Source organism: Pelobates fuscus, chromosome 1, assembly GCF_036172605.1.
Source record: "Pelobates fuscus isolate aPelFus1 chromosome 1, aPelFus1.pri, whole genome shotgun sequence".
Lineage (NCBI taxonomy): Eukaryota > Metazoa > Chordata > Amphibia > Anura > Pelobatidae > Pelobates > Pelobates fuscus.
The window spans coordinates 312,188,398-312,211,247 of record NC_086317.1 but is presented as its reverse complement, the minus strand read 5'-3'; the positions used below and the strand labels follow the sequence as shown (position 1 = coordinate 312,211,247).

The 22,850-nt window shown below is 40.0% G+C and overlaps 1 protein-coding gene across 2 annotated transcripts in view; it reads right to left on the bottom strand.

Moving 5' to 3' along the window:
- RASA3 (RAS p21 protein activator 3) overlaps positions 1-22,850 on the bottom strand; it is a 192,968-nt gene that overhangs the window by 8,086 nt on the left and 162,032 nt on the right. For both annotated transcript variants that reach the window (XM_063458648.1, XM_063458658.1), the window contains exons 12-19: positions 22,232-22,346; positions 16,207-16,281; positions 12,611-12,734; positions 8,478-8,584; positions 6,984-7,061; positions 6,275-6,352; positions 5,470-5,543; positions 1,876-1,982 (exon numbers count right to left, since the gene is read on the bottom strand). In XM_063458648.1, coding sequence (XP_063314718.1) covers positions 1,876-1,982; positions 5,470-5,543; positions 6,275-6,352; positions 6,984-7,061; positions 8,478-8,584; positions 12,611-12,734; positions 16,207-16,281; positions 22,232-22,346 — 758 coding nt within the window. The remainder of the gene's footprint in view (positions 1-1,875; positions 1,983-5,469; positions 5,544-6,274; positions 6,353-6,983; positions 7,062-8,477; positions 8,585-12,610; positions 12,735-16,206; positions 16,282-22,231; positions 22,347-22,850) is intronic.

Here is a 22,850-nt window from a genome sequence, read left to right as displayed (position 1 = left end):
TTTTACTCTTTATTTGCCGCTGCGGCGGAGGGGGGCTGAGGGACACTATAGTTTATGGAGTACAGTTCTGTATTCCTAATACTATAGTGTTCCTTTTAAGAGTGCATATTTTGTTTGTCTTCACAAGTCTCATTTTTTCTTAACATAGCAAATCGTTATCTAACACCCCACTCACCAAACTATAGTAAAATCTTACCTTTATTCCTGTCTGCTGGTGCTGGCTCTGCTCCTGATCTGCCTCCTTGATCGACATAATTAGAAGTGATGATTTCAGCCAATCACAATGCTTTCCCATAGGAAATCATTGGATTGGCTGAGATTGTCAATTCTGATGATTCCATCCAGGAAGGCGGGCAGAGGAACAGAGCTAAACACCTCCATGGCCAATCAGCATCTCCTCAATAGAGATTTTCTCATAGAGGAAAGTTAAGTATCTCAATACAGAGGGTGGAGACACTGTGTAGCCCCAGGAATCACCTCTAGTAGTCGTCTGAGGAGTGGCCACTGAAGTTGTCCCCAGGCTGTAATGTAAACACTGCTTTTCATTCTTGTTATTGTTTTGTATTTATTACTTTTATATTATGGTCCCTGAGGAAGTTCACACTTAGTGAACGAAACGCGTAGGACCTATTGGTATTTTATATTATATTTTATAATTATTTGGTGAAGTTTTTTCACCCTATCAATAAAGCTGCTGTTCTTTTACCACCACTGGAGTCCTGCATTGTGTGTCCATCGGTGGAACAACAGAAGGGATCACTTAGCCCCCCACTGCTATCGGGGGAGGCACCCTAGAGCGCTACTTTCACATAATCTTTTGAGTGTATTACATTTACACAACTTTGTTTTTTTAAATTGTATTACACTATGTATGTTTTTTGTTTGTTCTAGATTTACAGCCGTATCCCAAATTTCTTTGTTTTTTTGGTATTCTTGCTGTGTAAAGGGCACTTTTCTCTGGGTAGTGACCTGGGAGGCTGTCGCACTGTATCTTTGAGATAAGTATTGATTTTCACTCTTAGGGCATATTTAGTGCCTATATATTGTTTTTCTGTAATGTTTTTCTCTGAAAAGACAGTGTTTACATTAAAAAGCCTGCAGGGACTGACAATACTCACCAGAAGAAGTACATTAAGCTGCAGTTGTTCTGGTGGCTATAGTGTCCCTTTAATATTTTGACAGACTCAGACAGACAAGTAGTTGCACACTAAAATATATATATTTTTTTCACCAGAGTATAGATCTCTACTTAAACTTCACTCAATATAAGTCAGCATGAGATCACACCTTTCATTGGTGAGTACATTGTCTGAAATACAGCCCTACCCATGTCAGAAGAGACACTGTTTTGGTTGTATACAAAGAAATACCAAATAAGTCATTAAATGGGAGGGCTGTTGAAAAACATATGAAGCTGCTACTGAATGTGTCAGGAAGTAATACACTTCCACCCTGTGATTAATAATTAGCACATTCTGTGTGTGCTTTGTGGTGTATTCATTACATCAGAATCTGAAGAATAATCTCATTCAGTTCCATTTTAACAATGAATATTTTCAAGCTACCGTATGTCATATTTATCTGTAGACAAAGCAGAAATCGCTGCAGACTGTAAAATAGCATATTATCCCCACTGCTGTTTAAGGACCAGGGTAACAGTGGATGCTTACAGTTTGTTTGTAAGGGCAAGTTACAGAAATGCAAAAATACCTCAACAGATGACAGTTTAATAAATAGTTTATACAATTTCTTCAGAATTCTTTATTTCCACAGAATTGTTCTCAGTATGGATTCCACATACAAAGTCTAGGAACATTATGTAACTTCAGTCACTAATCTAATTTTATGCATGGACTTCATAATAAAATAATGTACCTTTACTTTTCTGGTACGTGAATTCGTGGTTTGTAAGGCGAAACCAGCGCTTCTTGAAATTTTTCATACCAAACCGTTTCCTCCCTTGCGCTCTCTTAATCATAAACCTACCCACAAATAAAAAAATAGTCAACATTATTTCTGTAATATGAGAAAATATTATAAACAAAAGTAACTTTTAATTACTGAAATATAAGTCACTAAAAAATGGTAAGTTAGAGAGTTAGTGGAAAAGGTCTGACTCCTGGTGTTAACCCGAGGGCAAATTGAAGTAAACTTTGCTCTTAGTAAATATCAATGCAGCCCCAAATGAGTTAATAAACAATAGTGTATACTTTAATACATCTATTTTTATTTGGGCCCATTTATAAACGACAAGATGTGGGGACAATAGCACCACCGTGCAATATTAGGGTCAGCCAAATTGGAAAATATACACTACTAAAGTGAAAGAGATACATATCCCTCTCTCTCTCTCTCTCTTTCAGAAGCCATTTTATTGTCGTTTAAGCCAGCTTCTGCTTATGAAGGGCATGTGCTTCACCAATATATTGCTCTTTAGCATAAACATGTTGATAGTTAGGTACGTGAATGTTATTCTTAGGCGAGCTATATTACAATAGTGCTGTATCTTTAATGTTCTCGTTCTCCTCCGCATGACTCAGTTCCTTAAAACCACCATCATTCTTTCCCAAGGTCTATTTTAAACATCATGCCTCTCATCAGTTTTAAAAGAAAACTGGATCCTGGGAGTGGGAACAGCTAAGATCATACACAGAAAGTGCTACTGTCCAGAATATAAATGCTCACTAAACCTACTTGGATCAAAAGCTGATTCAAGTGACTAACACAAACTTTATTGTTTTCAAGGACATTCTCTTTAGCATAATTATTCAACAGTGTTTTCAAAACAGAAGTGGGGAATTTACCTTTTTTATCACTCACCTCAAAAGTACACAGTAATAGGGATTATCCCACTGAGGTTTGTTATACATAACAATACAAGAGAAAGTAACAATAATTGTCCTTTTTTAAAAAAGCACATCCAAGATTGGTGTTACTTTACACAACATTAAAGGACCACTCTAGGCAGCCAGACCACTTCAGCTTAATGAGGTGGTCTGGGTGCCAGGTCCCTCTAGGATTAACCCTTTTTTTTTTATAAACATAGCAGTTTCAGAGAAACTGCTATGTTTATACTGAGGGTTAATCCAGCCTCCAAAATCTCTAGTGGCTGTCTCACTGACAGCCGCTAGAGGCGCTTGCGTGCTTCTCACTGTGAAAATCACAGTGAGAGCACGCAAGCGTCCATAGGAAAGCATTGTAAATGCTTTCCTATGCGACCGGCTGAATGCGAGCGCGGCTCCTGCCGCGCATGCGCATTCAGCCGATGACGTCGCAAGGAAGAAGGAGAGGAGGAGGAGGAAAGCTCACCGCCCGGCGCTGGAGAAAGAGGTAAGTTTAACCCCTTCCTCCCCCCAGAGCCCGGCGGGAGTGGGTCCCTGAGGGTGGGGGCACCCTCAGGGCACTCTAGTGCCAGGAAAACGAGTATGTTTTCCTGGCACTAGAGTGGTCCTTTAAGCATTTTATCCAAACGAACATCTAACATTCTGTTATATTCCAAGTCACAGATGGTGATAGACAGGAGGTTAAGATGCATAACAAAGATTTTTGAAGCATTAAGAAACCCCAATTTTTCACATCTAGTAACTAGTAAAAGTACAGAAAAAGGACCTATCTTAAGAATTCTCAATACCGCGTGAAAGGTTATGGTGCATGGTCTAATCAGTACAATCTAGGGTCTCTGGCTCACAGAGATGTATATAAAAAGTATACCCAAAGCCCTACATTATAAGGAATTAAATACAGTATTATGCGGATTGAAAAGGAATATGTTTGTAGCAAAGCCCTAATCCTAGCAGGGACTGTCCTCCACTGGGTACTCCAAGATATACTCAGGAACAAGTCAAACAATCCAATAGAGCAGCCAAACACAGTAAAATAATCCAGGAATCTACCACCACATCCCCAGCAACTGGATGACACTTCACCTTGGGGGTATACCTGAATTTTATTCACACATACATTGCTTTTATGCCATCTCCCATGCAAGGGGTTTCACAGGCAGAAAATGCAAGGGTTTCAATCCCAAGATCCCTTGTGCGTGAGAGATAATTGACTCCTCCAATTTCATTATCTCTCAAGACCAAAAAAATCCCGTACACCCAAAAGTCCCCCAACCATACATAGGAACCCCACAAAAAGTACATTCCCTGATAACTCCGATCTGAGTGACCAGCATATCCAAGAATCACTCAGATCGGTTCAGTAGAACGGGAACGGCATCATGTGGAAGTTTTGACCTGCCAGACACAAGGTGGTAGCCGAAAATAGTTCCAGAAGAATAGGTGCCCTGTCCGGTCTCTGTTCGTGAGGTTCCTGTGCGAAAACTATACAAGGGAATCTCTTGCTTTTACGATACGAATGCTCCCCCTGTTCGGTACCTTATATCTCACGAACTCTGTTCGTGTAGGTGGTCTGGAACAGGAACGGGCAGCAGTCGACAGTTTACCGGTGTTTGCATGAGTACCAAGCCGAAAATAGTTCCAGTACCCTCGTTCGGGAGACAAGATGGCCGCCATTCCCCCAGCCATGTGTTCGGTTATACGAAATGGGGGCCACCAAGGAGAGCATTCATTAATTGTTTCCCTTGCGGTTTTGCAGTTAACTGGTTGATGTTAACGTTCTAATGGGTTGCAGACGTGGTCCTTGTTCGGGAGACAAATGGATTCCGGTCGTATGAAGTCTCCCAAACGGCCAAAGAAGAACCACATGAAATAACCATCAAAATACCCAAAATAACAGGAGGGGGGAAGATACGGACAGCCAATATACAGAATAAAAAGTAGTTTGCAAATGTCCATTCCGCTACAATGTTGTATAGACAGGAACAACAGCCAGACATTATTTGTATTTATTACAGATTTACTAAGGCATAGAAAGTCAAGAACATTTTTATTTACCTGCTAGGAGGCCAGACTAGCAAGCGCATGTGATTATTGTAACTAAAGCAAAGACACTAAACCAATTAAAGATAGCCTGTACACCAAGAAACAAGTCACACATTCTAAAATACCTTCAATAACGGTCATGCCTTATAGCCTGTACACCAAGAAACAAGTCACACATTCTAAAATACCTTCAATAACGGTCATGCCTTATAGCCTGTACACCAAGAAACAAGTCACACATTCTAAAATACCTTCAATAACGGTCATGCCTTATAGCCTGTACACCAAGAAACAAGTCACACATTCTAAAATACCTTCAATAACGGTCATGCCTTATAGCCTGTACACCAAGAAACAAGTTACACATACTAAAATACCTTCAATAACGGTCATGCCTTATAGCCTGTACACCAAGAAACAAGTTACACATACTAAAATGCCTTATTTTTTTTAACCATGTACGTAAAGTTCTTTCAAATAGCAAATAACACGTGTAAACGGCGCTCTTTGACTGTACAACCATACATGAAAAAATAGGAACACCAAGGAAATTGATTAATTACTAATAAATGTGGTCTCTCACCCTTCTTTAAGTAGAATGGGCTGCTCAATACGCTTATGGTCTCTTCTTCCTGATGATGAAATCAGATCTAGGAACTGCAAACACATCCAAAAGCATAGATTAGGAGTGGACATGAAGACATTTACTATGGTTTAGGAAACAGCCAAAAAATAGAAAAGTGTATATATATATATGTGTTTTTTGTCCCCCAGTTACCAGTCTCCAAAGTAATGAACATATTGAGGATGTGCATTATCATCTGAAAACCATCATATTGAGGAAAGTGGGATTATATTGCATACCTAGTCTAAAAGGGGTACTGTCAATACTCTGAAATTTAATCCATTGAATACAACTTTGAAAATCCCATATAACTTGTGTTAATCTATTTTGTATGACATACACCATTTTCTTTAAATTTATATTAAAGGTGTAGCAAATGACACCATTCAGACAAGGCAAAACTAGGACAAGCTTTTTTGAGCAGGAGAATTGGATGTGATTTTTTTTCCCCATTTAATTATATTTGTCACAACACACAAAAGAACATGTTTGTTATATCTGTGGATCAGTAAATAGAACAAAAAATAACTAAATAAAATAAAACACACGTCAAGTAACAGCTCCCCTTTACTTACCCATTTTCAAATACAGAAATATCCATATTTTAAAGTGCCAAAAACTGATTGATGGTTACGGTAATCAGTTGAAGATGGGTAGTCTGCTAAAATAAAACCGTTCTCTGACATCTTTCTTTATGATCTTCAATCTTATCTTTCATATTATCATCAATTAACTAAATAGGACAAATTACTGTAATACTTACATTTTTAACAGCATCTGCATATTTCTGTTCGTTAAAGTGCTCATAAAACGTAGCCATGTAAGTCTCTTTGAAGCTTGCCTGCAATATTGAGAGTTAGAAACTAAATGGTCTTAAAAAGGTATTACAAAGTCTGTCTAAAAGAAAAGGAAGTTAGATATTGTGTTAACTGTATGTAACTACATGCATTAACCTAATAAACTAGGAGCTTGCATCTGCATTTTCTTATATGCTGCTGTTTACCACCAGGGATATCAACACAAATAACATAATAAGTGTAATTAATCTACACGGATATGTCCATCATATTTTGGAAAACAAAAAAAAAAAGAAGGTTAGAAAAATGGCTGGATACAAAATCATTTGAGAGAATACAAAAATCTGAAGGTGCATGATCAAAAATAGAAATTATGAAAGAATTACAAAGAATAACACTAAAAATATATCTGGCTTCAAAAAGTGAGCTAAAGCTACCATACATTTTAAACATTCGTAAAAAGTCCAATATCTGAGCAATGAAAGGCCAGTAAACGTAGCTAATCACATGCATTTCTGCTGCTGTTCTAATTACTGGACTGTTATCAGATCCTGCTCTGGATGGCACACCTTCAAACAAATTATGCTGAACACATCTCCTGAGAAAATATATGATTAATTGGGTACGATAGCAGTGCTGTAGCACATTAGTTTACAAATATTTGGTCAAACTTACAGATTTTGACTTTGACAAGCTGCCCAGCGTTTGGATAGTCTTGGAGATGAGTGTCAAGGTTCTAGATGTCTGGGAGTCCTGAAAGATAGAGTTAAATGGAATCAGTGATAAAATGTAGGTGCTATTGGACATCAACGGCAAGAGCTGCTTGTAGGCCTTTTCAAATTTACTCTGAATGGCCTAGCCCACACTGGAGCAGGGAGAATATTCTTGTAACAGTGAATATACATTGACAGCTGTTCACTGATGCTTTCCTATCACAAAACCAAGAACCCCATGTAGACCCAAGAACACTTTATACTGCATTTGCTTCTTTTGAGTAGTAGAATTTTATTTTTGCACCAATATGCCAAAAATAAATACAATTCTATAGCAAAAGCCAGCTGGCCCATCTAGTCTGCACATTTTTCTTTAAGCTATTCACAACACCATCTCTGCTGGCTCTTCCATGGTTCCACTAGTAGACTACCAACACAACTCCTCACTTCAGCTCTTGGGAGTTTAAACACCCACCTTAAAGTGTCTCCTCATGTTATTTCTGTATTAACACTCAACTGTGCCAGACATTGTAACCCAATACTTCGCTTTGCTGGCCGCTACACTCCATCTGACTGTGCATTACGAGAATACCAGGCAAAACTCCAAGCAATTTTGTACAGAAATACAACGTGGACATTTATTATAATTGTGCAGCTATTAATGCAAAACAAACGTACAAAGAGACCAATAATGGTTTAATGGCCCACCTCAGAGCTGGCAATCCAAGTGAATGCCTAACGTACATCCGCCCTGTACAACAATATTTCCGAAGTAAGAGGAAAAATAGAACAGGTGCAGAAAGGGTGGGTTATCGAGCAAATGTATTATTGATTTTTAAATAAATAGAAAAATAAAATACCCAACCAGCCTAAATAACTGCACATCGCACACAGCATTGAACAATTTTTAAAAATGGTTCCATTTTACGAAACTTATACATGGCTCCTAGACTAGATATACTCCGATGAAGAATACACTGTTTACTATTCATTGACCTTTCACGCTGTTGACTTTCATAATAGCTTCTCATATACATTATGAAGTGTTTGCACATTACCTTGTTTGTAGAGGGTTATTTGCCTACCTGGCACCCGCTTGCTATTGTTAGGCGTGGTGTATTATTAATATGTGGAAAGGTGCCATTGAATGCTTGTATTTCATAAATAAACAATAGTAATAATATAGCACATGTCTCATTGTGATGCCTAGGAGCGAATGGGTTTTTATTAGTTTAAAATAGTCACAAATGACGGCAGTTAAAAGGTGTGCGCCTGAAGATATGTTCCCAACACCTGCAGCTTATCGTGCATTCAGCACATTGAACACGAAGCCTGGCACAGTGTGCGCTGTACTCACTGCGGGAGGCTCATTGTGTCAGCTCTCCGACACTGAACACCAAGTTCTCCCACATGTTATTGTTCCTAGTTCCAGACAAGGATACATTAAATCACTTACTGGGTGATGAGGACGGAGCTGAAACAGATTAGGAGACAGGATGGCAGGTGCAAAGAACCGCAAGAAAATGAAGCTGCTCACAGCAGTATATCTTACATCGGGGTCACCTGAGGGAGACATTAGAGAAAGACATGGTATACTTAGAGATGATGCATTGCAAGAACCATTGAAAAACAAGAGCAACCCTAAACCCTCCGTGTGTAGTAACATTTTATATGACGTGAGCGGTCTGTTGCTTCATTGAAAAGCACAGTGTAACATCTGTTAATACGAGCTCCAGAATAAGCTGTTAAAAACTGGAGCAATATCTGATGCAATAGATCAATTTCTCTGCCATAATACTATATATACAGGGCTATTCTGCTTATAACCCCTATAGGTTATGTTAAGGTGATATTAATAAAATTGTAAATGCATAACTAAATAAATATATTAAAGTAATCAATAGTTTGTTCTTTGCTTTTGAGGGCTTTTAACCCCTTAAGGACACATGACGTGTGTGACATGTCATGATTCCCTTTTATTCCAGAAGTTTGGTCCTTAAGGGGTTAAGAATGAAGTATAAAATAGTGCATAACTGTATGTCCAAATAAACAGCTAATCTTGATATAGTTTTAGAAAGCCATGGAACAAAGGTAAAAGGAGCAACCAAGCAGGTAGTTCATGTCTAACTACTTCTGGCACTTCGTAAATATTGACTTAAGCCTGACAATGAAATATGCCTTGGTAAAGTCACAAGTCTTTAAAAAAACAAAACAAAACCAGAATCTAACCAATAAATTTAACAGAAAATGTGGAAAATACTTTTCTACCATAGTTTAGAGCTATGATTATGGATGGTTTTAAACTAGTAATCAGAGGTAAGGATTGTATCAGAAATCCAAGCGAAATCCCTTTTTGCCCTCCTTAAAATCGGAGAATGCACTTTAATTAATGCTTTGAGTTGTGGGTTTGAATTTGCATAGAATAATGCCTTATCCTCTACTTTTTTTTCTCAATACATTAATACTGCACTTACTAAATGTGCTCCTACCTTAGAGGAGTATGTTGTGCATTTGGGTTATAATCAAATTCAAAAGCCAAAATTGTCTGATTAACATTAAGAAGACTTACAAAAGACAGTATTGCATTTTTTTTTCTTCTGATGTCTATTGCATACTTATTCACTTAAAGGGACACTATAGGCACCCAGCCCATGTCATCTCAATGAAGTGGTCTGGGTGCAGTGTCACTGTCCCCTTAATCCTGCAAACTGCAGTGCTGCAATGTTTAAATTGCAGGTTGAAGACTGACTCTAGTGACTGTCTACTACACAGCCAGTAGACCTGCTTCTTGCGGTTTCACAAATTTTAATTCCTTGAAATGATGTTGGATGTCCTCACGCTGTGCATTAGGACATCCAGCATCTTCTAAATCCCCATAGGAAAGCATTCATTCAATTCATTCCAATTGTGAAGGTCCAATACACTTGCGCTGATGTCAGGAGAGGTGCAGAGGGAGCTATCAGGTAAGTGAATTAAAGTTTTGTTTCAGCCCTTTGACATCTGCGGGGGGGGGGGGGGGGGGGAGGACAGAGGGACACTATATTGTTAGGAATATAGCTTTGTATTCCTAACATTATACTGTTCCTTTAAAGCAGCACTGTAGTCCCTAGTTTGTCTCCGTATAGCCCATTCATGAGCTATATGGAGACAAAGTAGAGACTACTCTGGCTCTGTAGATTACCTCGACGTATAAACTCTGGGCGGAGCTACAGTGTCAACCTGAACAGCCGTCACCAGTGACGACTCTAGGGAATTGGCTTTGCCTATGGAAGATCTCGCGAGATCCTCCATAGACCTCAATGCTGTGCAAGAGTGCAGCAGTGACATCAGCCAGGAACTCAAGAGGTCTCACCGGAACAAGATATCTCAATCTGTCCCTCACAGACTTGGCTAAGTAAATCTCACCTTTTTAAAATAAATATGTGAAGGCAATACCCATGAAAAGGAGCCCAGCTGTGTTACAAAGCATCTCACAAGTAGATTAAAATCTGTTCCTGTAGGTTGGCGCACATGAAGACCTTGGCTGTAGGTTTGCGAATGTCATCCCATACGCTACCTCTAGTGCCTCCTCCACGTTTGCTTCCCTCTGTAGAAGAGCCGTGTTTTGAATAGAGGAGAGGGATGAGCCAATGGCTGCCATCAGTGGAGTACAGCCAGAATACCAGTAAAAGATGTAACTGAGTACTGGGCCTGAATAGGCCCTGTAATACTTTGAAGTAAGGGAGAAGTCTCTCCTCAGGAGACCTGCATTGCTTCCTCTGGGCAGCAGAGCTGGGAGAATGTGATCTCATATACTGAACGTCTGATCAGGTGTCTGTGTGAAGGGGTGGGAAATCTCAAGAGGGCTGCCACACTCCGAAGTGTTGAGGCTGGGCTGCATACTTTTTACTATAAACTTGGTCACGCGTCAAAGGAATTAAGGTATGATTTGGGCGGGTGAGGAGGGAAGGGGCAGGGGGAGAAATTATGACGTTAAAAGGGGAGAGTGGGGGAAAGGAGCTCTGGCTGATTATGAATGGAAATGGAAAAAGGGTTGGAGATCTGGATGTGTGTGTCTGACATTTTTAGCATGTCTGTCTGACAGGTGTCTGCTAGTGTTTAGTTGTGTGGGTGTATATATGTCTCACAGTATGTTGATGTCTATGTGTTTATGTGTCTGAGAGTGTGTGTCTGACATTGTGCTTCTGTGTGTGTTTGACAGTGTGTAGCTGTGTCTCTGAATGTGTGTGTAGTTGACAGTGTGTATCTGCATGTGTGTCAGTGTATTGCGTCTGGCCTTGTGTATCTGGGAGTGTTTCATTTTTTTTGGGGTGGAGGGGCAGCTGATGGTTTGTTAGGTGCCCTACGATTTATCATGGCAGTTCTATGTAAGCCTCTTATACGGTGTACCCTAATCTTTAATATAAACGTATTCATCAAAACCTCTTCCAGTGGACATGTTAAATGATTTACTTTAATAAACGAAAATGCAACTTTTAGAATTTTGCATTCACCTTTTTTAACATTGTTATTGTATAAAAAAAAAATATATAAGATTTACATATTTTATAATATTATTATTAAAAACAATAGCACATTAACAAGAACATCAAGGGAAGTAAGAGAAATATGCTTCAGAAAAATACAATTAAATAACTCAACGGTGTGCCAAAACCAAATTAAAGGACTAAAAGCAGGGAAAAAGAGACATTCAATCCAGAAACAGATGTCACAACATTCCCTTATGACTGGTGGATAACAGATGTGATAATACCAGCAGTTATTTTATGTCACGCTTGGTGAAATGGTACCCTGTTTACTATACTAAGCATTGACTTTTTTGTGATGTGTTTGTGCGTGTCCCACAATTGGACATTTGGAATGTGCACTCTACCGCAGTGGAGATTGGTAAGAATATGTACGGTATCAGTACTTCATGTTATTTTATGTTATAAAAACTACATGTCTTTCACAATGAGTCTGCACATTTAAAATGGCTCTAGATGTTAGTGATTTATGAAGGCCTTATTTTTATGACTAGGAATAGTCTGGCCAAGACATATTTAACTTCATCTAATTTACCACTAAAAATTTGCACTGTAAGGCATACAGACATTTAACTTTGGATGGATAAAAGGACATTTTCAAGCAAGCGTGAATTTATGAGAAAGATTTTTTTTTTTTAAAATAATACTTCAGCTGTAGCAAGTTTTGAGATTGTATTGCTTTGCAAAAAAGGCACGTCAAAGATGTGTTCAAGTAAAACGAAGGTAGAACAAAGAGAAAAAAAAGAATTTAACTTGTGTGACTGCTTTTTTATAACATGCAGGCCCTGTGTGTGGCAAACTCTTATCTTTCTAAAGCTAGCAACCATTTTCAAGTATGAAAAATGAGAGTGGGAACGATAATTACAAGAATTTACCACAAATCCTTTCTCCCCCCTCAAATTGTCTCAAAATAAATGGAGCAAACATGTGGAAAAGGCCAGAAAAAAATGCTTTGATATGTTGACCTTTATATTTATGTGCTTTAAATCAGCCACTTAGCTTGTTTCTTCATTATGACAAAATACATGTTTAAAATTTATCAGAAATGTAAGAGGATTCTTACCTTGAAAGCGTTTGGAGGCAGACTCTCTCAGAGAGAAGAAAATATCGCACATGACAGTAGGGCAGCTCACTCCTGATTTTGTAATGACATTAAATATCTGATCAACAAAATTTTTCAGGTTGTCCTAGAAGAAAGAGGAGAAACATTTTCACATAATGTGCATTATTGAACAAATAAACTAGAACTACTCAGAACTGGAATTTTTTATTCAGTGTAGTATCTTAATTACTAGACAACATTATACATACTTAACCGCACTACCCATGAGTGCAAAGAAAAGTACTAAGTGCTGGATCCTAGTTAACCTACCCTGCACAGGTTAGGATCTGCACACACATTTAAATAGAACACAGCTATTTTAAAATTGCGTATAATTAAATTTTTAGCAATTGCTTCAAAAATTTGTTAAAAGAAGGTCGATTATAATAAATAATCACACAAAAAGCTGAGAGAGCCACACATAAAACTGTCAGAAATGTCTGTTTTGTTTCTTACCACACATTGGTTATTTGTATCCTATACAGCTGTTTTTGTGATTAAGTATAAATATTTTTTTCCCCACAATATTTTGCTGCAATTACTAAAAAATGAAGATGCTTAAAAATAGCTTTATTCTATTTAGATGAGTGTGCATATTATTCTTAATTACTAGGTTGGTAATACAAAAGTGAGGTCCTCATAAAGTGGAACAAGGCCATTATATTTATCATGGCCCAGGGAACTGCTCATAGTAGACTTTTCTACTGTAATGAAGCTTTTTTTACATACTTAATATGTATAGTATAGTTTAATCAGTGTGTAAGGATAAGCCACTCAAAATCAATAGGACATTTGGACAGGCCCAGACCGGCCATCGGGCATACCGGGCAAATGCCCAGTGGGCCGCGATGGTCGTGGGCAGAGGCCGACAGGGGAAATCACCTGTCGGCCCAAGCAGGGCTTGCGCTATCCGAGCGCCAGCCCTGCTGTGTGCCTTCATGGGCCGGTGGGGAGATGAAAGATCTCCCTCACTGGCCCACAGACAATGATATGATGCTGGAGGGAGGCAGGAGAGGACCTGGGGAGCTCTAGACAGTAGCTCTGCTGGGTTCCTCTCGCAAGGTTGGAGCGTTGTCATGTTGTTCCAGACCATGACCCACATGGTCTTTCCCAAGACCAGCTGCAATAAATATAAGTAATCATGCACTCAAACAAAATCATCATAAAATTAACTGTGTTGTGACATATGTTTTCAAAAGAAAAAGCAGGCATTGGCACACAATACAAGGTTGCGTTATTAACTTATGTATAAAATAGCAACATATTCTGCTGTGCAGTACACTGTACAAATAAAACATACAAGTACTGATAAACAAATTAAGACAAACAAACAACAAGCCACATGAGATCTGCTGCTGACAAAGTCTGAAATATTCACACACTGACATTGAAAGATAACAAAAATCATGATAAATCCATTTCACATTCCTCCACCACCATTTCTTCCATTAACACAGATATTTATAGATACAGGAAAATAACTTCAAAGTTGGTAAGGAGGTTAGAAAAGCCACAAGCTGTTTAATTCCCTCCTGATGACTGTTCATTTTAGTATAGACAAAGCAAATGAAACACCAACTAAGCCAGCTTTCAAATAGCAATTCAGTATTTTTATTTACATTATGCTCTCATGGAATTCCTGTAAATATTCACTGCTGTGTGGATCTTGTGATTATAAAAATACCTTCCAAAATTCTCAGGTATGAAATCGCAATCGGGTATAGAGCAGGGCATATACTTGTGACATGTCTTGTCAATGGTGATGCCCAAAGGGGCAGGCCACATCGGTAAAAGGGCTAAAAGTGCTAGAGCTCTCTGCCCTTGGGCTGAGTGCACTATGTGTAATGTAAACATCTCATGAAGAGCACTTCCGGAGGACAAATCCCTGGTATTCCCAGATGATGAACAGGGGCCTGAAACTGGGACTGGCTTCTTCCTGAATATACTAAATATCAGTGTGTACTGAGGGATCATCTTAAAGCGGCACTGTCATGGCCGAATCAGTTTGTTTTTTTAACTCTCTCCCGACTCCACTACATCTAACTGACCCCCTAGTCACCCCCAAATGCCCCAAGCTCCCCATATTACCCATCGTCAGAAAGATTGGAATTCTGTGTAATTTTACACAGCGTGGGAAAATTCCAAAGAACTTTCCCATGCTGTGTAAAATTACTCATACCACTCTGATTGGTTGAATTATAAGTCAACCAATCAGAGTGTTCTGATCCTAATTGCAGGGCAGAGCAAGGCTTTATAAGCCTTTCCCCGCCCTGCGGAGGTCAGTCTGCGCTGTGCCTTCGCTGGGTGAAGATGGATTAATTTTTTAGCGTCAGTTTTTTTCTTTTTCGTCGGATTTTTTAATTTTATTTTTTACGAGTTTTTTTTTTTTTTTTTTTACAGGCAGTTAGTTATTTTATTCCCCCGTCATTATTTTTAGGGTGAGGGGGGTAGGTAGGGGATTATTTTTTATTTGGGGGGGTGGGGGGCTTACTAGGGGTTTGGGGACACCTAGTCACCTTGGAAGGGGGTATTTTCATTTAGGGCCCCTACCCACCCCTCTATTGTATTTTATGGCCCCCACCCGCCGCTCAGGGGTGGGGGCGAGGACAATAGGTCCCCCCCCCATTATCATTTATGGCCCCCATCCTCCGCTCAGGGGTGGGGTCCGTGGGGCGGACAATAGGTCCCCCCCCTCATTATCATTTATGGCCCCCACCCGCAGCTCAGGGGTGGGGGCGAGGACAATAGGTCCCCCCATTATTGTTATTTATGGCCCCCACCCACCGTGGTATAGCGAGTAGGGGCAACATTTACTAATACCAAGTAATCTTTACTTTGTATTAGTAAATATGGCTGAAAGACCAATTTAGGTCTTTCAGCCTTTTGGTCGATACCTTCCTGATACCGTGGGAATTAGGGAGTTATCTACTTAGCGGCTGCAAAATGCAGCCGCGGCAAGAATAGGATGGGAGTTTCATTCATTAGAATGAAATTCCGATAAGAACAAAGTCCTGAATTGCGTCCTAACACGAATGAACAAACTGTTCTAATTCTGTAAGGACGCCATTCGGCAGTTTTGCCGGCGTTCTGTTTAAATGACAGGACGTTCGGCAATACTGACAGGATGCATGGAGAGAACAGGGAGGAAAGCTTAGAATTGTGGGGAAATTTCTCTGACCACCGGAAATGAAGCACACTTTGCCCCTTCGCTGGCTTCCATAAGTCAAGTATTCCCTACTTTGTCTTATGTTTTAAAAACTAGAGCAGACAGGAAGAAATGAAGAACAGATCCTGAGAGAGGGAGAGAAGAGGAATCAGTTAAAGAAAGGTAGGTTCAGCATGACAGTGCCACTTTAAGAAGGAATATAATGTGGGAACAGTGTCTGCAACATTGCATGTACAATGCTTGTATAACAAATACTAGCCATAATCATTTTTAATGTAAATACAAATATAATATTTGAAATAATACCAAAATCTACAAGAGAGCAAACATTTCTTAAAGACTGGAGGACAACCATGTTAAATATACTAAAATTGGAGAACACATTACGTACCTTGTTGTTCTCCAGATTTTCACCATCCTTTAATTTTACAGGATCTATCTCACAAGGTTTATGTAACTCGCATATCTGTAAAGTTAAGCATACAGACTGCAAAGTCAATAATTGCGCCTTAGAGAAAAAAATAAATCAAACTATATACAAAAAACAAGATTGTACTATACGCCATTTTGGATCATATACAAATCAGTTGTTCAAGATTACACTTTAAAAGAAGGCAGCCAAAACAGAAAAAAACGATCGTGGTGCTTTTGAGTTATTACTATTAATGGCATTTATACAAGTTTCGGGTTGAAGCCTGCATAGGCAGTGATCATCAAGAACAGGGATAGGCAACTTTTAGCAATTGAGATGTTGTGTACTTACAGCCATATTGCTTGGAAAGCATCAGGGAAATGTAGTCCACAATAGCTGGAGTGCACAAGGTTGCCTACCCCTGATCTAGGACATGCTTGTAAGAATGAAGCAAGCATGTGTTTAGATCAAGCGGGTGGTATCAGTACATTGCTAATTACACACAATCAATTACACTGGCTTAATGTCTATTCTGGGATGGTCAAATCAGGAGCAGAACACAATCTAATGGCAGCGTGCGAGCCAATCGGAGCATAAACATGCACTATACCTTACCATGCACTATAATGTAAAAACATTTACTTATTAACACTCCCCGTGCCTGAGCGGAACCCTAGCAGCTCTGGCACACAAAGGGTTACAGCAGAGTGACATATTTAAGACCAACTTGTCTTTCTTAATAACAAGTGTGTAAGATGCATGCTTATAAAAGTGTTTACCGTGTGTGAAAAATTAAGAGTGCTGGGTGTACCGGTAATAACCTCCACTAACAACAAGCAGAGTAAAAAGTTAATACAACAAAATGTAAAATAATTAAATCAGCTACCTATTTTTCACTACATTTGTTTTGTGAGGAAAACATAGTATAGCATGTGTCAGCTATAATAAAGTGCTGACTGTATGGCTCATGTTTCAGGGCCAGGGCCAAACCAGCAGGAGAAGACCACAGCTCCCATAATGCCTTTCTACTTGTTTAACAAATGTAGTAGCTATCCATATTTCAGTAATAACTGATATGCAGTGATCAACAACTCCTCTAACTCTTATCTAGACGGTAATAACTACTGAATTGTCTCGATCATGGCAGAGGTGGCTATGAGACGTGAGAGCAGTTAAACATTTTTCTGTGTTTTCTATGAAAACAAATACTTCTCCTTAGGAAAAATAATTCTTCCGGAGGGCTGATGGTTCTCCCAGATTATAGGAGCTGAGTCACTAGAACAGGAAGTGGTTTGACTTGCTGATAATTTACCATCCTGAAAGAATATGGTTTTAGGCTGGCCTAAATAATAATAATAATAAATAAATAAAAAAGAAGAAAAACATACAAAATGTTTGCTGTTGGTGTAATGAAAGGCCCACAATACTCAGCCATTATTTTCCCAGATGGCTGAAGATGCAATTGACCAACAAATGTGCAGCTACTTAATCGAAGAAACTGTTAACTCTGTAATCAGGGGTGGCCATCACGTTAAGACTATTTCACATAAAACTGTGGTTTTCATTTTAAAATAAAAATATACAGCACTTTTAAGTACCATGTGAAAAAATGTAAATGCAAAATAGTAGTGCACGCTTGGACCACAAAGAGCTCTTATCGCATCTTACTTTGTACGCATTATGAAAAAATGTATAAACCTATGTAACTAAACTCCTTGCTTGTGATGTCAATAGGCCAAGCACAAAGTGTAAATATTCATTGAATATAATCCACTGCATGGTGTTCCCACCGCTGCAAACTTCATATACTTGAAGTACATTCTGGCAAAACATTTTGCTGCGCTGGATCTAGATTAATAGATACATTCACAGCAATGTAGAATAAACACTGTGGTTAGTGAGTTTTATCCCCTTCAAGACCAAAGACTGCCTACGCCATCATAACACAATGAGATAGGAAAACAAGAACTGTCTGCAGTGAACCTGGCTGGAGAGTCACAGGCTCCTTTTAGCTCTTAGCAACCAAATATAAAAGGTGCAGCTGAAGACTGGCGACCAAATGACCTTCTTTGTTGAAACATTGCTGGATCCACATACTCATTGAATACTATCTATGTTGAAACTTTGCTTGGTGTTGCTACCCCTGATTTGGCAAAAGGAACACACCAAGCACCATAACCACTGTAGTAGTTATGGTGCAAGGAGTGCTCTGGAACCCTCCCACGCTAAGTAGTCAAAACATTTGTGCACAGTTTGACAACTTACCAGGGGTCCACCTAGCACAGTGATGGCGAACCTTTTTGAGCCCGAGTGCCCAAACCGCAATACATGCCAACTTTTTTTTCCTTAAAGTGCCAACACGGCAATGAAACCTCAATACTGAGGTTTAAGTTTAGAAAAAACAACTCGTACTATTGTCCAAACTAATTAACAACTTTTGTTTTAAAAGAACACAACAACAGAGAGTTCAATGATACAAATTTTAAATAATGATATAAATAGATAAAATTAAGCTTATATTTATTAGTATTTCCAACAAATGCAATACATACACACAAAGACTGCTGAATACATACACACAGTCTGCTGAATACAGAGACTGATGAATACACATACAGACAGACTGCTGAGTACACACACACACACACACAGACTGCTGAGTACACACACACACACACAGACTGCTGAGTACACACACACAAACTGCTGAGTGCACACACACACATACAGTCCGCTGAATACACACACTGCTGAGTACACACACACACACAGACTGCTGAATACACACACATACTGCATTGAGGGGTGTAGTGTATGTGTGGGGTGCTGTGAGGGGTGCTGTGTGTGTGATGGTTGTTGTGTGTAGTCTGAGGGTTGCTGTGTGTGCTGTGTGTGTGTGAGGGGTGCTGTGTGTGTGTATGAGGGGTGCTGTGGCTGTGTGGGTGGTGTGTGTGTGTGTGAGGGGGGTGCTGTGCTGTGTGGGGGGTAGGGGTGCTGTGCTGTGTGGGGGGTAGGGGTGCTGTGTAGGGGGGTAGGGCTGCTGTGTGTGGGAGGGGGGTAGGGGTGCTGTGTATGGGGGGTAGAGGTGCTGTATGTGGGGGGTAGGGCTGTTGTGCGTGTGGGTGTAGGGGTGGGGAGGGATGCTAGGTGTAGGGGAGGGGAGGGAAGCTGGTGGGGGGAGGGGTGCTCTGTGTGGGGGGTAGGGGTGCTGTGTGTAGGGGGAAGGGGTGCTGTGGGGGGTAGGGGTGCTGTGGGGGGGTAGGGGTGCTGTGTGTGGGGGGTAGGGGTACTGTGTGTGGGGGGTAGGGGTACTGTGTGTGGGGGTAGGGGTACTGTGTGTGGGGGGTAGGGGTACTGTGTGTGGGGGATAGGGGTACTGTGTGTGGGGGATAGGGGTACTGTGTGTGGGGGATAGGGGTGCAGGAGTGCTGTGTGGGGGGGGGTAGGGGTGCAGGGGTGCTGTGGGGGGGGGGGTAAGGGTAAAGGTGTTTAAAAATAAATAAAAAAATATGGTAAATCAGTATTCCCCCCCCCTCTTCTTACCTTTAATGAAGGGGGGTGGGGGGACACACACACAGCCATCCCATGTGGTCCGGTGGTGGCAAGCACTGCTTCCGGGTCGGGAGGACTGGGGGAGGGATCTGTGAAGCAACTCCCTTGTCCTCCCGCGGGAGACGCTTCACAGATCCCTCCCCCAGTCCTCCCGACGCGGAAGCAGAGTAGGCGCCTGCCGTTTTGGGCAGGCAGGTCCCTACTCTGCATTGATGGCAAACCTATGGCCACGTGCCAACAGAAAGGGCCCGGCGTGCCATAGGTTCGCCATCACTGACCTAGCACCTTCTCCTGTGTCCCCGGAAAGCTCCTGCACCGAGCCAAGTTTGGCAGAGCAGGGATTAGCTCATTGGCTGAGAGTGATCAGCTGATGCTCTCAGCCAATGAACCTTTCGTGCACTGGAGAGCTTAGCTCACAGGAGTAAGCAGCCACTTTGGACCCCAGTTTATTTGTCAAACCATTCACAAATGGCTTGACCACTTGCTTTGGGAGGGGGACAGAGCAATCCTGGCACCATAACGTCTAACGTGGGTTACAGGGTTGACAATGCTTAGAGTAGGCTTCCCCAAACTCCGGCCCTCCAGATGCAGCTAAACGACAACTCCCATGATGCTCAGCCTATTAATAGAATCATGGGAGTTGTAGTTCAGCAACATCTGGAGGGCCGGAGTTTGGGGAAGCCTGGCTTAGAGTGTAAAAAGGTTAATTTATAATCGTGTCAATTTCTATTGAAATCTGCACTTTTTGTAAAATTATAAAAAAAAAAAAGGGGTGAAAACAGAGAACACACTCACTCTTCACACATAAAACATCAGAGATAGATACGTGGTACAGGATACTCTGAAGAAAAATGCTTCTTAATGCCCTATAAATGAAGGGTTTGGTCCAGCTGTTTACATGAAGTCCTTAGAGGTCTATGAACATTATCACTGCTATTCACAAGACTGGGAATTGTTGGTGGTTTGCAGTGAATTTCAAATATAAGGCCAAAATAACAAAACTGGAAAAATTATAATTTGGCTATGTTTTCAGTACAAATATGGCAGCCTAGAATGTAAAATTTATAGTGAATTTTGAGCTAAAATAACAAAGCTACGACTAAAGCATTGTTAAAAATATTTTTCAGCTGCCATAGTCTATCCCACACTATATGTGTTTTTCGTGAAACTGAACAATTGGCAAGAGCATTGCAAATGTTTTTTTTAAGCCATAATAACGTAATTGTAGAGATTTTAAAAGTTTGCAGATCGTAAATTCACAACTTACTTGTAGATTATCCATAATTCCCAGGTTTATGATAAAAGCTCTATGATATTCAATTAAAACATACCTTGTGACAGTACTTTACAGGGTTAAACAAGTGCCTTTAAAATGTGTGAATTAGCCTTGAATGTGTTAAGGAAACAACCAATCAAAAGCATTGTTCTGATAAACTGCTATAATTAGTTGCATGCACAGTTGGTCAGTTCTTACGTATGCTTAAAAACTGCTTCAGGCTTCATAATAAATAATGAATGTTCACATGAAATTCCTTGTTTTCTACGCAGACCAGATGTAATCGCTTTGGCATGAAACTTTGTGATATTTTAATTTATACCCTATGTTGTTTTTCCCTTTTCCTAAACGTTGCCTGATTTTGCACTGAGTGAACATGTCTTAATTTACAGGCTATGTACTAGAAGATCTACATAGCCCACAATAAGGTTTTCATAAACAATCTAAAACCTTTTGCTCGACTTAATCACTGCCAAAAGGCACAGGATTCCTCAGCGTAGCCCCAGTGTGACTAAGTGGAGCAAGTTCACATTGTTTTAAGGCTTACTGGAAAGCACTGTACTTTTTCTAAGATTTCAAGCACAGATGTAAGGGCATGCAGTATGGGAAAAGTATATCAAGACAGCTGATGGTAGAAAAGCATCCTGTAGGACTCTGCACATTATTTAGGTTAGGTGATAGTAGAACAACTAGGTTCTCGTGGTTATTCTATTACTTAACTACAACCGCATGCAATAATATAGTGTGGAAGGTCTTCAATTGCCAGTGCACTCTACCTACACCTGGTTCTACTTTAGTAATTTTCCTTGGGCTCATTTCTAAGATGTTCAGATGAAATATAGTGCCAGCAAAATTACTAGTAGCTTTGGTATTCAACGTTACCTAATAAAGATATAAGCAAAATGCATACTGGCCACTGATTTATTATTATTATTTTTTTATATCATCGAAATCAATGTGGCAGAAAACATCAAACATTGAACATATGAACTGTATATGAGGGTGCTGGGATCATCATGGCCATCATCATGGCTTCCCCACACACTAGTAGTCATGGAAGGGGTCACAGGTGGATACCACCCTACAGTAGTCACTGGGCATTTCCAAGCGCAAAAAATACATTTTGTACAATGGCAGATCTTTGTTTATTCCATTTCATAAAGAGTATTCATTTACCTCATCTATGATAGGCTTAAGTGTAACCTGCAGATAATGCATTCCTGCCAGTTTCATGGTCTCATCAATGCACTTGGACGTTAATGAATTCCCTCGGAATATGGTGTTTGGATCTCTGGGGAGGGAAAAGAATAAATCACATTTTAATTCTATTAGCATTAAACCATGTTGCGTTAACCCATAATGTTATCCACAAGCACTGAAAGAGCTTCAGGAGCATTAGTCTGTAATTGCAACCCTTTAACATTAAACCTGTTATATTTCCCCTCAAGCTCAGACATCTATGAAGATGGATGAGAATCATGGGAAATGTACTTAAAAAAAAATCTGGCCACCCCAGCTAAGCTATCAATGTGCCTGAATATTCACAATGGATGCAATTTTCCATTGTTGCACCAGGTGAGAGGAGGTGAATCACTGCAGACTTGCTTTCTTTCCTCCCTTTCAGTCAGCAGAAATTCTCCAAGATACATTAGACAGGGTATGTATTTATACTGGCCAGAGAGCAGACAGTCACATAATGATACTTAGGGTGAGGCTACGGCAAGGCAGCTGATACATGGAAGTACAGTGAACAGACTAATGAGCAGTTAGGAATATAGCTACTCAATCTTGGTGC